Below are 16,404 nucleotides of genomic sequence, written 5' to 3'. Positions count from 1 at the left end.
TTGCATTCATTTTTCTTCCTCGATCATTATTTACCTCCCTTTTCCTCTTCTCTAGTCACTTTATGAGCTTCTTTATCTCAATATATCCAGTTCTTATTTCAGTTCAACCCCTGTCCTGTAACCACTCTAGCCACTTAATCTTCATCGTTTCCTCCACTGCTCTCTTAACTTCTTTATCCCACCATACCGTACCTTTCTTCTTTGTTGTTACTTCTGCCACACGACACGCTGCTTTAGCATTCCCTATATGCATTCCACAAGCTGTCCAGGTCCATTTCATTCCAATTCACAGATTCTTGAATAGTAACTTACAAAAGAAGATTTTCCTGTCACAGGACAAAGTGAAATAAGCTGCATAAATCGAAATCTGGGTCAAGTTAAGGTGAATGAACTTGAATCAATCGACCTTCTTATATGATTCTGGCTATCTACTGAGCTGAAAGGCAGTAGGAATTTCTGTCATATTAGGACAAGCCAGCTATTGTAAAGCAGTTCATCAAAAAGAGGAGGCTTTCTACTTTTGAAGGTGGCGGCTGGCCGCTGATGACACATGCAGTGCCATCTAGCGGTAGTGTTGTTGGGACGTCACAGACCTACGAGGGACACCACCTGCAATTTACTCATTACTATGTGTTCCATGTCCTGTCCTGCCAAGCATTCCCTGCAGGTAGGGTGTCAGATATACGTAGAGAGTGGCAGTAATATTTAAAGGTGTGTAAGAGTGTGCAGAGTTGTGTAAATGTGGTTACACCAACACATCATCCTCGAGGTGTGTTGTTATGCCATGGGAACCTCGACAGTTGTAAATATTTATCGTGGCTGTAGAATACCTCCACGCACTTCCATGTGGCAGAATATTATTTTCGTGTTGTACTGAGGGGTCAGTAAACCTGGCTCTGACGTTATTACAATGTGAAGCTGTCACGGCTGTTGTCTTTTTGCAAGATGTGGGCTCCAGGAAATCCCAGATGATGTTGAGAGGTGGATTGTTTACATACAGTGTGGTGATCAGTTTTTCAGTAAATTGGCAGCTGTGGCTAAAGGTGTATTATATTCTTTTGTTGAGTGTTTACTAAGCAGAAGTTTATTCAAAATATACGTAGAACCTTTCTTGTATGTGGCAGAAACACTGCAATGAAGAGTGTGATATTGTTAAATCTAGGACAGTTCCCACAAGACTGTGATGGTATTGTATTTTTTTTTGTTCTTTTATCAGATGCAGCTGTATATCAAAGTAATAAGTGTATGAATATACGGCAGTGCATAATTTTGAAGTTATCTTTTAGAACTTTTTTTTTTTTTTTTTTTTTTTTTTTTTTTGAAGGAAACCTAATCTAATGGTGCCTAATTGGTAATCTTCAGGGAGACATGGGACCCCATTATTTTGAAGTTCCCTTCAGTTTTTTTCTTATCAAAGCCCTTTTGGGGAGCTTTTAAGTATCTTCTGAATGCGTTTTCACATTTCGGCATCTTTTTATCTCTTTTAAAGTGGTGAATGTAATTAAAATGCTCTCTGTTTTCAATCCATCAGCAGCACCAATGACAGGTGAACATCAGGATAGCAGTCCGGCAGTTTTAAGACTGGTATATACCTGCTGTTTGTTCGTGACTGGTATATAGTGAGGGGGGTGGGTCCATGGAGCAGGGTGATTACAAAGGATGTTATGATTTCAGTATTCGTACTCATAAACAAGATTAATTCTTTGCCACATGGGTGTGGCCTTTCCATATTTACCATTGAAATTAGGCTTTCACAGGTTACTTGTTCTACATATTTCATAGATTACCATAGATAAAGGGCATTTTTAAAAATTTACCTATGAAATGTGTAGAGACTTGTTTATATCACACATGCTGTCACCTTGATGAAGTTATCACCCAGAGCAAAACTTGCTGCCAAACTGCAAATGCACGTTCTACTTTTGCTGTAGTTTCAAATTCTCTACCGATATGTTAGGGTTAGATAATTTTACATGGTTAAGTTAGGATAGGTTAGGTTTTCAGTAGATTAGCTTTAGTAAGTTGGGACTTAGACTGGGATTTGGCCTGATATGTATTCAAGAGCTCTCAAAGATTAAGTTGTGGCAATCCTAGGTGGTGAAAATTAGGGGAGTCTGGGATGTGAAGCGCTCCAGTTAGGATTTTATGTTAGAATAGGTTAGGTTAGGCTGGATCGTTAGGTTTTCTATAGATTTGAATGTTTGAAGCACCGACTCATTCTGTCAGTGAGATCATTGGTAATCATCGCGTTCATTTGGTTACAGGCTACCACAGGCAAATTGTCAATCTCCATAAATACCCCAAAATAGACGTATTTTTCTTCTTCATCTTTTTCCTGATGATTGTGACAGTGTATCAACTTAAAGACAATTGGAATCACAGCGCCTGTGTGGTAAAGTCTTACCATATCTAAACAGGTATATACCCTGTCACTACCTAATAAGCAGCAAGAATGAGCACGGAATATGTTGGCAATTCTTGTCTGGCAAATCGCCATCAATATCCTGACCAGCTCACTAGGTCTTTGGAGCACAGACTCAATTGAGGAAAAAAAATATTACTCTATGCTTTAGTACAGGGAGCAGCATATCAGCCTGGTACAGTTGCTCTAATTTAGAATTGAAACTGTGAATTAAGAAAAAAAAAAAAAAAAACTCATCACCATCATCCAGACCTACTTTCCCACCCTAGGGTAGGGTGAGGAGTAGCAACGTCTGTACAGCCTAAGTTGGCCCAGTTCAATGGGCCAAGCTTCCATTCACTCATTATTCATGCTCACAGAATCCTGGCTCCATCAGATAGCTAGGCCAAAAAATCTTTCACCACATTCTTTAGTCTCATACATACCTATCTGATAGTCAGTCCGAATTCTGTCACGTTAAAAAAGGGTGGCAAATCCCTGGTTATGCGCTTCTCCGCACAAAATTCATCCAGCCAGCTCGGTTACTTGTCTGTCCCTTAGCCTCACCAACTTCCATACCTCTCTTCCTCACACACTTATGCACCACGACCCTCCACTTCTTGGCCTACCTCACCTCTTACCCCCTTCATATTTTGCTCAGATATACTATACCTTTTTCAACACTGTTGTGATCCATTTTCTCCACATGACCAAAGCATCACAGCACACAGTCTTCGATTCTGGTGTCCTCAGACATCCTCACTCTGCATCTTTCACGTTATCACATTATTCCATATCCTATCCACTCTCTGTACTCCACATACATTCCTCAGCAGTCCCATCTCCACTGCCCGTACTCTTGACTTTTCATTTTCATGCCACACCATAGTCTTACATCTGTATGTTAAAGTTGGCACTAACACTCCGTCATGTAAGCCTCACACAGCTGCAACACTCAAACCTCTGTTTTTGTATCCACGTCTTCATAGCACCAGATACTTTCCATCCTTGTGTCACTCTACTTTCCTTTGCACATTTTTCTCTCATTTGTATCACTGTACCCAGGTATGTGAACTTTCTCACCAATTTCAGTCTCTCCCCATTCACTGTAACAGTACACTGGGAGTCACCTTCTCTCTCAGTAAACATCACTTTACTCGTTTCTACATTTACTCTCAAGGCATGCTGCTCACAGACATCTACAAAAGTCTGCACTTGTCTACCAAGTTCTTGACCAGTATTTGCTTGCAGTGCTTCATCATCAGCGTACAACAAATTTGAGATATTCCATCCATCACCATTCATTATCAATGCCATCCCTCTCTCCATTACTCGTGTTTTTACTTCTCTCATCACCCCTTCTTTATGTATATTGAACAACCATAAGGACATCACACAGATTGTGAACCACTCACTTAGATGCCCATTTACCCTTACTCATGCCTCACTACCATCATAAATACTCTTGACAGCACCTAGCAGCTTACCATCTACACTGTACATGCACAAAAGTTTCCACAGCCCTTCTCTGTCTACTTTGTCATATGCCTTTTCCAGATCCACAAATGCCATAAACACTTTATAGTCCTTCTCACAAGCCTACTCCATTATCTGTCTTACTGCAAATATTTGATCCACACATCCTCTGTCACTCCTAAAGCCACCCTGCTTGTCAGTGAGATCTCTCTCATACTGTGTTTATATTAATTCATCCATATACCTTCCCTACCACACTCAATAGACTTTAATTCTTGCATTCACTTCGCTCACCTTTATTTTTGAAAAGGGGTACAGTCAGAGCCATTTTCCACTCTACTGGCACAGTTTCATTCATCCATGCCCTTTTACATATCTCCAACAAGCATTTCATTCCACTCTCTCCACTACACTTAATCATCTCTGCATACTGTATACCTCATCAACCCCAGGTGCTTTCTCATTTTTCAGCCACCTCACAGTGTTCTTCACCTCTGCGAGTGTCACGTTTCCTGGCACTGCATTCATTCTCTGTACACCCTCAAAACCAGTAATGTTTACAGTGGCAGTGCTCTTTCCATTCCCATTCATCAGACTTTCAAAATATTCTTTCCATCTGGTCCTTATTTCATCCTCATGATCTACCACTTACCTCCTTCACAAACTTCTCTTTTCTTTCCACTGTCACTTCTACATTGCCACACCTCTTTCAAGAAAAACTTCCTAATTTCCAAGTAATTTACATTCATTTTTCCTCCTAGATCATCATTTGCCTCTTTCTTTTGCCTCTTCACTAGTCTCTTTACATGCTTCCTAATCTCGGTACAGTATATATACTGTATTCATTTTATATTTCAACTGAACCCTTGCCCTGTATCCAGTCTAGCCATTTCTTCCTCTTTTCCTCCCTGCTCTCTTAACCTCTTCATCCCACCATGCCGTACCTTTCTTCTTTGTTGTTACTCTTGCCACACCACAAACCACTTAAGCATTTCTAACTAAGCAATCCCTGTATACATTCTACAAGCTGTCCAGGTCCATTTCATTCCAGTTCACTGATTCTAACTCCTCCCTTACTTTGTCCCTGTATTTATCTGCCATTTCTTTGATCCTCAGCTTTTTGACCTTCAGTCTCTCCTTGACACCTCTCTCCTGGTCCACCTCACTCCTCTCAGCTTGATCTTGCATGCCACAATTATATGATCTGACGGACCTTCACATCCTCACACTGTCCTCGTATCAGCAACACTACCCAGCGTTAGTTTCTTTACAAGCACGTAATCAATCAGGTACCTTTCAGCATGATCTCTATTCCCTCAATACCACGTATATTTATGTGCATCATTGTTTAAAATACGAGTTACAAATGCACAACCTTCTTTCCAGACACACGTCCTTGAGTCACTTCCCATTATCATTTTCTCCTGGTACTCCATTATTACTCATTATATCATTCACAGGACCAGTGCCTACTCTGCCACTCATATCACTCATTACAATCACTTTATAATTCCTGGGCATTTCTCCTGCTGCTTCAACCAGCTCATCCCCAGACCTGTCTTTCTGTGTCTCACTCCTGCCCTCACATGGTGCATACACTACAATCACTGCCACTTTCACTTCCTCAAACTTGAACTTGACATACATACATCTCAAGCTGACACATTTGCAATCTCTCATTCCCTTCTGCCACACTTCATTCGTCAACAAAGCAACTCCTTCCTTGCATCTTCCATGCCCATTCATGCCTGACCTAACACGCTTTACACCCTCCCACTCCACTACACCTTTCATCATAGTTTCATCACAGCATATCTTGCATTCTTGAACACATTCACCACATCCTACATCTTACTCTCCTCGTTCACACATCTCGCATTCCATGTGGCCATGCGAATCTGCCCATTTGGTTGAGGCCCTGGGTGGGTATTGGGCCCTCCAAGGCTCTCCAAAATGTTTGCCATAATTTAGTGATTTTAGATAGGGGTGTCTGGGGGACAACTCTGCCAGAAACCCTGGTTATATGGTTGCCATGCAGTGTAGTAAATGGTTTCCTGGGTACCACCTGATAAAATTATTATGCACAATGCATTATTCAATAAACAGTGGATGTCCTATGAAACAGGTATGATGTCCCAACCAAGTCCTAAACCCTCCCAGATGAGTCCAGAAAAAAGTTTAAAGCCAATCTAAATGGCCCAACAGCTGTAAAAAAAAGCTAGCCTAAGCCTAAACCCAGTGCCTGTCTTGCTTGTACCCAGTCAAAGTCGCTGGACAATGCGATCTCCAACTTGTATTCAGACTCAGTAGAGAAGAAGCAGCAGCATTGTATACAATCCCACCATCAGACGGTCCCGAGATAATTAAATAAACATCTGTTATGCATAATAATATTGTATAAATGACGCAGAATTGTCCAAGATATAAATTGTTGTGATGGAGAATCGTTGATGTTTTGATGGGGCATTCTCTTGATGGGGAATGCGTTGATGATGTGGTTGGGATAGCCTTTTCACCGGTCCGTCTTTATGTCGTTTAAGTTACTGTTCTCATTGCTGAGCTCCTTTACTTTCTACTCTCTTACTTTCCAACATTTATTTAGAAATTCCTTTGTATTTTCAAGACATTTTTCTGTGAACAGCCAGAATGTAAACACATGATTTATCGATGTCAGTTTTCATCAGTGCATGAAATATTTACTCTCTGAGGCTTTCATATTTGTCAGTATTTATTTAAAATTATTATTGTGTATTCCATGATAGGTTAGATGACAGATCAGTGGTCAGACACGAAATATTCTTTGTTGAGTCACTTAGTTGTCCACACTGTTGTGTACTTCGCCTGCTGGGCAAGAATCCATACCCCAAATGACAGTGTTCACTCCACCTGTGACTAAAACACATTAATCTAAGTCTAAAAGCAGTTTATAAATCAACCTAAACAAAATTTAAGTCTAAAATATCATGAAAATCAATAAAAAACTAAAATAGCACTAAGTACAGCACATACCTCTGCCAACAATATTCATGCAATATTCACTGAAAAATTTATGAAAATGTTGAAAAACACCGTATCTCGCAATGTTAAAGAAAGTGGGGGAAAAAAAAATCCTAGATCTGCACCTTTATCCAGATCCGCACTAAAATTTATTGGAGTCTATTCTGGGCCAAGGCCCATTCTTCTACCAAGTTTTGTGGAAATCCTTCAAGTAGTTTTTGTGTAATCTTGCTCACAAAGCAACCAACCAACCAACAAACAAACAAATGGACAGGGGTGAAAACATAACCTCCTTGGCAGAGATAAAAATCAAAACCCATTGCAAAACTGAGGGTAGCCATCCAATAGGCATGGTAGGGTGGTATTTCTATCCCCATCACTATTCTGGGGTATTGTAAATCAGGGTTTGTCTGTACTATTGGTCGTATCAAAATTCCGAAAGCACCATGAGAAAGCTCATGAATTTCTGCATCTAGACATGTGCTTAGTTCTTGCATGGTGCTGGCAGAATTTTGCACTGGGATATTGGGAAGTTATTTGAAGGTACATTATTTTTTTACTCTTCAAGTTTATTCTTAGTACATTTCTGTACCTTTACACGTCAGTTTTGTGTGTTCTTATTAGCTTATCAGATAGTATAAACACCAGCGAAGATGGTGGTTTGCAATTTATACCAATACAACCAATTGCTGTGGGCATATTTGGCTGTTTGTGGTAGGTGGTGGCGACCATCATCCACTCACTTGATGTAGTGCTGCCTACTTCTTCCTTAGCCTTTACCATCCTTTTTCTGTGCCTGCCCTCCTCTCTTCCTATTTCTCCCATCTTTCCTGTCACTTATTGCTTTTCTTTCCCTTACAGGTGGCTTTATATCGAGTGACAAGCCAAATGGTTTCATGTAAGCCAAGAAACTATTTACAATGCTGGGTGGTAACCATATAACCAGACCATACGTGCTCCCTACGTGTCAACAAGTGGGTTGGTGGAGGGTTAGTGCCCCTCCCCGTAAAACAAAGAACTCAAAGTCAAATGACCACCCATTACGGGATTGTGGCGTCTGGCAATAGATAGATAGATATTTGGCTGTGGGAAGGTTTTAATTTTGCCGCACAAGCAGCCTTCACTCTGTTGTTGTCTGAGGAACTTTTTGAAAACTTTTGGTTCCTGAGAGGGTTAAAAATACGTATTGCAACCGTTGTCTTCGCTGATTTTTTTGTGAACTCTTGTTGTTTATGCATTGCTTTTTTAGTGTCTAGGATTATATTGGATATTCCCATATTTGTTTTGATGTCTGAGTACAGCGGAAAGACCGGGGAACGCTGCCAAAATTAGGAGGGGTACTGTACATTGTAGGTAGGATATGTGTTGATTTTTTGTTGTTTATGCATTGTTTTCTTAGTGTCTGGCATTACATTGGATATTCCCGTGTATGTTTTGATGTCTGAATACAGCTGAAAGACCGGAGAACACTGCTGAAAATAGGAGGGGTACTGCTACACAGGTTGGGTATAGGTAGTAGGCTGGGTATAGGCAGGGTATGAATACAGTGAGGATGTTGCTCCGTATCCGGATTTTGTCTGTATTTGGACATACCTTTGGCTCTTATTATGCTGAATAATCGAGGGATTACTGTAATTCCATCTTGTGCAGCGTTTGTGATAAATGGGTGCTTAACCCCTCTGCGCTGGCATTGTTTTGAGGCTAACACGTTCTCATTATAGGCATTTCTCCTAAAATAGCCTCGTTTCAAACCTTCATTTCTGGAAAAGTATAGCAGTTATAGATACAGATTAAAAACATACTGTTCACCACCTCTTCATCTTGCAAATGCAACCATCCCCATGTCTGCAGGGGTTGTCCTGTTGATGAGTAGGGATGAGGAAAAGAGAGGTACAATAGTTTCTTGTGGTGAATTCGGGATGTGTCTGCGTGGCAGCTCTCAGTTCCGACTTTGGTTGTGGAAGCTGAGCGCATGGCTAGCGTTGGCAGCACTGACCTGGCTGCCTGAGTGATGCACTTGTAACACTGGCTGGTTCTCTTTGCGAAAAATTATCATTTTCTCACTTATTTCCTCAGATGTCCTTAGTCATTGCCATAGGTATGAATCATCATCCTGTACACAAGCTCCAGAAACTGTTGGTGCATACTGGTACCCTAGTGTGAACATTTTGAAACCAGCTACAGTAGGTACTAGAATGTGTCAGTTGTTCCAGCCTCTTGTTAGCAACCCTGTACTTTTGCTGAGTCGCCAGCTTTTATCCATGGACATATATTTTGTCATACCCATTCCATACATTTGTAATTACCGGTACTCAAATCTCTGTATAAAAGCACCCACATATTGACCATCCCTCCTGACATGTCACAAGTTGAATGCATCTTTTTGGTAGTCGTTGATCACACGCTGCACAGATACTTTCTGGAGCTAGTGTACAGTATATGTGCCTCATCATTTTCCGGCTGTATCAGAGTGACATTATGTCGCGTATGTGTGTGGGAGAACTGACACGGATACAATAAAAGGTGAAAAAGTAAATAATTACTTATTTTCCAGTGATTTTCTACAAACTTTTCACTTCATCTTCACTCTAAGAGAAGACTAGCAATGATGCATTTTCCATAATTTTTCCACAGGTTGCACGCTTTTTTCTCGAGTGAGGTAAACACTTGTACTTCTGTTTATGCTTTTCTGCACTTTTCTCTGGCATGGTGATAATACTGACCTTACTACAGCACTTAAAATATTTGCATTTATCAGTTATAATGCATATCTCATTTCCCAAACTAATTTCAACCCGGTGGTCTGTCTATCTATCTATAGCCCGACGCCCTAATCCCGCAAAGGGTGGCCGCAGACAAAACGCCTCCAAGTCACTCTGTCACCCACCATTTGACTCCCCTCCCCCCAACTCACCCCCCCCTCCCTCATATACCTCTCAACTCCATCCCTCCACCTCATCCTCGGTCTACCCCTCCCTCTCCCTCCCTCCACCTCACCTACATACACCCTTTTAGTCAGTCTTTCATTCTCCATTCTCTCCACATGTCCAAACCACCTCAGTGTATTTCTCCTAATCTTTTCAACCACATCCACATCTACCCCACAACGTTCCTTCACTTCTTCATTCGTCAACCTGTCCAACCGGTGGTTGGGGTGTAAAACATGTAGTGGTATTAGAGATAGTCTGCGAGATAATGCTGATTTCTTGTGTGTGGTTTTTGGGGAGAGCAGGTGGAGCTTGTCCGTTGCGATAGGATTGATCTTGCTAGTGAGTCTCTTGAGTGTGTGGAAGAATTTTGTTACTTGGGAGACATGTTATGTGCTGGAGGTGGGGCTGGATCTAGCTCTGTGGCTGGAGTAAGAAGTTATTGGAAGAAGTTCAGAGAGCTGTTGCCTCTCCCGACATTGAGAGGGCTCTCCCCCCTTGCTAAGGGAGCATTAAATGTTTGCAACATTCATTAGGAATGTATATAATGCTGTATGGTAGTGAGACCAGAGCAGTAAAGGAAGAGGATATTCACAGGTTCAAACGTGCAGAAATGACAATGATTAGGTGGCTGTGCAGTGCGTCCTTGAATGTGAGGCTTGGGGGGGAGGGATAGGTTTATGATGGAAGAATTAAGAGGAAGGATGGGACTGTAATGTACCGTACTGAATTAGTGTTGTGGTGAGGAGAGGTGGATTGAGATGGTTTAGGCATGTGGAGAGGATTGGGGATGACAATTGGGTTCAGAAAGTGAGAAGTGTGAATGTTGGGGTCAGGGTTGTGAGAGGTAGACCAAAAACGACCTGGGACAAGGTCATAGAGTGTGACATCATGGATAAGGGACTGAATAGAGAGGATGCCAGAGATTGAAGAGCATGGAGAGCCACCATTAGGTGACCAAGGCCAATGCGTGCAAGCATGTTGGAGAATTTATAAACTATATATACATTGCAATATCTTTCATAGTTTACTAGCTGTTATTCCTTACAAAATATTTCCTTCAGCAAACAGTAAGAGTAGCAAAATTTCCATTGAAACATACAGTACATGAGAGGATATTGGTAGGCTGACATGCAAGTTAGAGGATGTTCAGGTATACCCTCGTGTTGCTATGCCAGGTATGAGGTGATTGTAATAGTTGGGGGAGGGGGGGTCTAGGCAAGCAGAGTCCCCAGTTAGGACCTACTGTAACTTGGCATTCCCCCCCCCCCCATCATTATAATAATTTCAAGCTGCTCCACTAAGTGTACAACCGTACCAAAACATCCTCTAGTATATATTTGTACAGAAGTTTCATCTTTTACTCTTTTTTCTGTGTCATTATTCCATAGAGGATAAAATTCCTAAAATGTGAGATGTATCAGTTGCCAAGAGGAAATTCCCAAATTTGTCTCATCTTAAATGTCGGGACCAACTGCCTAGCCCCGGGCTCCTACGCTTCTCAGGGGGCAATGTGGGATTGGATGATGTATGGATGGATGGATGTTATTTGTGTGAAACAGGCCCCTCCTTTCAGCACAGTTCATAGCCAACTTTAAGAAATGTCAAATGGCCAATTTGACAAACCAAGGAGACTCTTTCCTACCTCAGAATTAAGACTTACTGAATTTCATGTATCCCTGACTTAATACTCTAGTTGTGGGCATGAGATAGTTCTGTTATGTGAAAGCAAATCAGTCATACCAAGAAGTTATAATGTATTTATTTTCTTATGCATTTATAACTTACCTGTAACGGTAATGAACTGACTTTTTTTTTTTTCAGGAATCTTTTTTTTTTTTTTCCAGTAATAATTACCTAAAAAAGTAGAATATTCAGATGCCATACCCCCATTTGAGTTTACTTTGTGTCCCCCATTTCCAGAGTTAAGGGTAAAGGGAGGGGTAGATGTCATGCTGTGCTTCACTGCTTTGTATAACTAAAGTGTCTGAGCCTGTGGCAGGTTATTCACCCATTATTTAAGAGGAGCCTGTGGAGTCACGTGGAGAGACAGGCTGACGAATGAGGATATAAAGGAGCGTTGTGGTGTGGATGTGGATGTGATAGGAAGCGTTATGAGGAACACACTGAGGTGGTTTGGCCATGTGGAGAAGATGGAGGGTGAGAGACTGACGAAGAGAGTGTATGTGAGTGAGGTGGAGGGGGGAAGAGGGAGGGGGAGGCCGAGGATGAGATGGAGGGATGGGGTGGAGAGGTATATGAGAGAGGGGGGGTGTGAGTTGGGAGCAGGGCAGTGAAATGGCAGGGGACAGGGCGACTTGGAGGCGATTTGTTTGTGGCCACCCCAAACGGGATTGAGGCGTCTGGCAATAGATAGATAGATAGATTCTAGGATATAATGCCACTGTATTTCCCTGGATTACAGTTTACTTTCTCTAGTTTTTAGCCTTGGTATACTGCATCCAAACGATGTAAAATTTGTACCTGTAATTGGAGTAGATGGGATGGTGTTGAATGCTGTGAAGAGTATGTATGATGGTGCTAAGGCTGTAGTGCATGTGGATGGTGAACTGAGTGAATTTTTCTCTTTGAAGGTTGGGTTGAAACAGGGATGTGTCATGTCTCCATGGTTGTTCAATCTGTACATGGATGAGATAATAAAAGAGATACAAGGTAGGGTAGTGGATGTTGGAGTGGCCCAAGTGAGAGAGGGTAGTGTTTGAAAACTCCCTGTACTATTGTTTGCATGTGATACTGTGTTGTTAAGTGCAGACGAAGGGGAGGTGCAAGGCTTGGTGGATGAGTTTGGGAGAGTGTGTAAGAAATGGAATCTAAAAGTGAATGTAGGGAAGAGTAAAGTGATGGTCTGTGAGAGAGGTGAAGTTAGTGAATGTACAGTGAGGTTGGATGGTGAGGAAATGGAAAATGTGAGTACATTTAAGTACTTGGGGAGTGTGATGAGTAAGGATGGAAGTTTGGAGGATGAAGTGCTTGAAAGGGTACAACAAGGAAGAAAAGTTGCTGGTTCCTTGACAGCAGTGATAAGAAACAGGGAAGTGAGCATGGAAGTGAAAAAGTTGCTACATGACAGTATTGTGATACCAACTCTAACGTATGGAAGTGAAGCTTGGGTGTTGTTGGAAGGACACGAGTCAAGAGTGAGAGCAGTGGAAATGAGTTATTTAAGAGGAGCCTGTGGAGTTACATGGAGAGACAGGCTAACAAATGAGGATATAAAGGAGCGTTGTGATGTAGATGTGGATGTGATAGGAAGCATTAGGAGGAACACACTGAGGTGGTTTGGCCATGTGGAGAGGATGGAGGGTGAGAGACTGATGAGGAGAGTGTATGTGATTGAGGTGGAGGGGGGAAGAGGGAGGGAGAGGCTGAGGATGAGATGGAGGGATGGAGTGGAGAGGTATATGAGAGAGGGGGGTGTGAGTTGGGAGCAGGGCAGTGAAATGGCGGGGGACAGGGCGACGTGGAGGCGATTTGTTTGTGGCCCCCCCCATACGGGATTAAGGTATCTGGCAATAGATAGATAGATAGAATTGGAGTTAGTTAAGGGAATTTGCTTTTCTTTGCAAGAGGAATTGTTTTTGAGGTGTCACCTTTTTTTTTTTTTTTTTTTTTTTTTTTTTTTTTTTTTTATTAGTACAAGATGATTATTAACTTGACTTAGTTAATCGGGAAAATATGTTACAGGTGGCATGATGTCGGGAAGTGAGGAGCGGTGGCGAGAGGGGTCAAGTGGGACTGCCGGCGCACTTGGTCATCTCCTGGAGCGTGTGGCTAATGACCTGACCCCACAACACGACTCACAGCACTACTACCAGTCTGGCTTTATCCCTTCAGTCACACCACCCTGGACCACATCTAGCCAGACTCCTCTTACTAGCCTGGGCTCTGCAGTACCACCATTACAACAGGCACACACCAGCCTTGGTACTCAGTGTGGCCTTCCAGCAAACCACACGAACCTTGGCTCACAGGTCCCCCCTATGCAATCATCTCACAGTAACATGGGACCTAAAATGTCTCCCATGCAACCTCCAACCACAAGTGCCCCTGGACCCATACCATCTGGCCCTCCACTCACAGGATCTTCTGCAAGGAGTTATTCAGTTAGCCAAGATTTATTCAATGAGCTGGATGGTAGCAGGAGTCCACTGTTTAGATCGTCCTCGGACCTGGGGCTTCGTCTGAACCATTCACACACACTGGGGTCCCACTTTGGTGATGGAAGGCTTGATGGCTTCATGGACTCAAGTATGGACTCTCTAGATGGCATGTTGGTTGGAGGTCATGATCCTTCTTACTACTTGGAGGTTCAGAGGCGGCCAAGTGCTGCTCCTGGAACCCCCCCTCTCCAAACTGATCAACAGACTATCCCTTCCACACCTGTCCCTCACCCCGAGTTCAGCTTTTACTCCCACGAGAATGAGTGCATGATGGAGGGTGAGAGCAGTAACAGCATATCTGCAAAATTTGCTAATATTACCGGTACTGCTGCATCTTTGGGAAGTTGGTTCAGCCCCTTTGACCCATTTCGTAGTAACCTCACGGCTGCATCAACTAAGACAGCAGGCAATTCTCAGGTGTCATCAGTTGGCACGGGTGGTGAGACTGCAGGAAGAAGTGAGCAGTTGGGACCCATGCAGGGCAGTGGTAATCAGGCTCAGTCAAGTCCTTCCCAGCCAGGAAAGACAAATAAACCTTCCTATTCTGATGTATTAAGCAAGAACCCTGTACAGGAAGGAAAGGCTTCAGCTGGATCTTCTCAGAGCAATAGAAGTACAGGTAATAATACCAGTATGACAGCCAACCCTCAGCAGTCACCCTCACCAAGCCCAGCAACTTCCCGTCCTGAGCAGAAGAGTCGTAGCCAGGCAGCGAGTAACGCCAAGTTGAATAAGCCACGAAATTCAAGCACAGTCAGTACTCCAGCAAGCAGTAATATTAGCAGTGGTGGAAATACAAACCAGGGTAGCAGACATGGCAAAGGAGATGGCAATACTAACTCCCGGGTGGGCCTTGATGACTTTGATTTGAATGAGGGCAGCTTGAGCAATGGCATACTGAGTGCATATGAACATTATGACTGGGGCGAAACATCCAGTAGCAGCATAATAGGGAATGGACCCACAAAGCCGTCAACGAACAGTCCAACTCATCAGACCAAGTGGACATCTTGTAAAAGTGAAACTAAGAAAACCACTCCTGAGAAAATAAGTAATAGTGGTAGCCCTGTGGAGGTGGATATGGTGAAGGGGAATGACCATCTGAATAACAAAATAGCATTCATGCAGCAGAAGCAACCCCCAAAGTAAGTGTGCTCAAGGTCTTGGATAGCGTGAGTTATAGCTTTGGCACTGAACCCTGGGGCATTATTGTATGATGCATGCCAGAGCTCATTCCTTACTTTGAAAACATTTTTTGATGAATCTTTTGTTCCTAAGATGTCCATTGTGGTTTACCATTACAGCAACCACATTCAGCAAATCCCTAGATCAGACATTAAGGTACAGTACTCACATTTACTCAGACAGAACGGAGGGCTGGAGAGGAGGGCTCATTATGTACATTTATTCATCAGTTCTCTACAAAGACACAACATTACCAGAATAACAGAACATTAGAAGTACAGTGTCTGAGTGTCAAATCTGAACACGAACAAGAAATCAACATTTTTCACATTTATGTTCCCCTTGACACTTCCCATGCCGTAGCTCCCAGTGCTATGCTGTCCACCACCATTATGTTGCAGTTATGTCTTTTAGCACAGGGAGATTGATGCTCAGCAACATCACATGTGAACAAATGTTTTGATTGGCTGCTGCACCCCTCATGGCCAATGGATGTTCTCATTGGCTGTGGCACCTCTCAATTTCCAGAGTAGCCTAACGAACCCTCCTAGTCTCCCCAGATTTCACACACATCTGTGGAAGCAAACTATACAGACAAAAGCATTATGTTCTAATTTAATTTCTCTCTTTTCTCTCCTCTTTTTATCTCATATTTTGAGTGTCTACCATATTAAGGGTGACTAGTGCTAAACAAATGTGTTGGACGTGAGACCACTTCACAGTCCTTAGCTACTCCCCCTAGAACAGACACCTGACTCACGTTGCTAGGGAGTTTACTGCTAGCATAGCCTGGTACAAAGACAGTTAAAACAACTGCTTAGGCCTCAACATTGTTTCACAGCTCAACAACATGTATATACATTCTCAGTGACACCTAACAATACACACTTATCCACATCAAGCAAACCGAACCCCCTGCCAGATATCACACACTGTTTGCCAATACATGCATTCGTCATCACCTGGTGAATGGAACCCAAACTTGTTACAGATTATCTTCCCATCATTGTCACTATAAGAGCATAATCCAAATCTGAGTGATCATGCCCTTCATACTCAAACTAGAAGAAAGCAGACTGGATGAAGTTCACTGAAGGAACATAACAACATTTCAGCACACTAAACAACACACTCATTGCCAGTATGAACAGGCTTATTACAGAGTTCAACATATACTCAACACAGACAGTGCCACACTCCACGAAGCAACAGAAGACATATGTAGCTGAACACCAAA

General features: G+C 42.5%; 1 protein-coding gene across 1 annotated transcript in view; it reads left to right on the top strand.

The window, feature by feature from the left end:
- The first annotated feature begins 592 nt into the window (after positions 1-592).
- Positions 593-16,404, top strand: part of LOC145394679 (uncharacterized) — a 92,330-nt gene continuing 76,518 nt past the window's right edge. The window contains exons 1-2 of the mRNA XM_080268454.1: positions 593-667; positions 13,507-15,127. Coding sequence (XP_080124580.1) covers positions 13,512-15,127 — 1,616 coding nt within the window. The 5' untranslated portion in view covers positions 593-667; positions 13,507-13,511. The remainder of the gene's footprint in view (positions 668-13,506; positions 15,128-16,404) is intronic.

This window comes from Coenobita brevimanus, chromosome 28, assembly GCF_032717465.1.
Source record: "Coenobita brevimanus isolate Jiangsu-jjx chromosome 28, ASM3271746v2, whole genome shotgun sequence".
Classification (NCBI taxonomy): Eukaryota; Metazoa; Arthropoda; class Malacostraca; order Decapoda; family Coenobitidae; genus Coenobita; species Coenobita brevimanus.
Note: the sequence above shows the minus strand (reverse complement) of the source record. Positions and strands in the feature narration are given on the sequence as shown.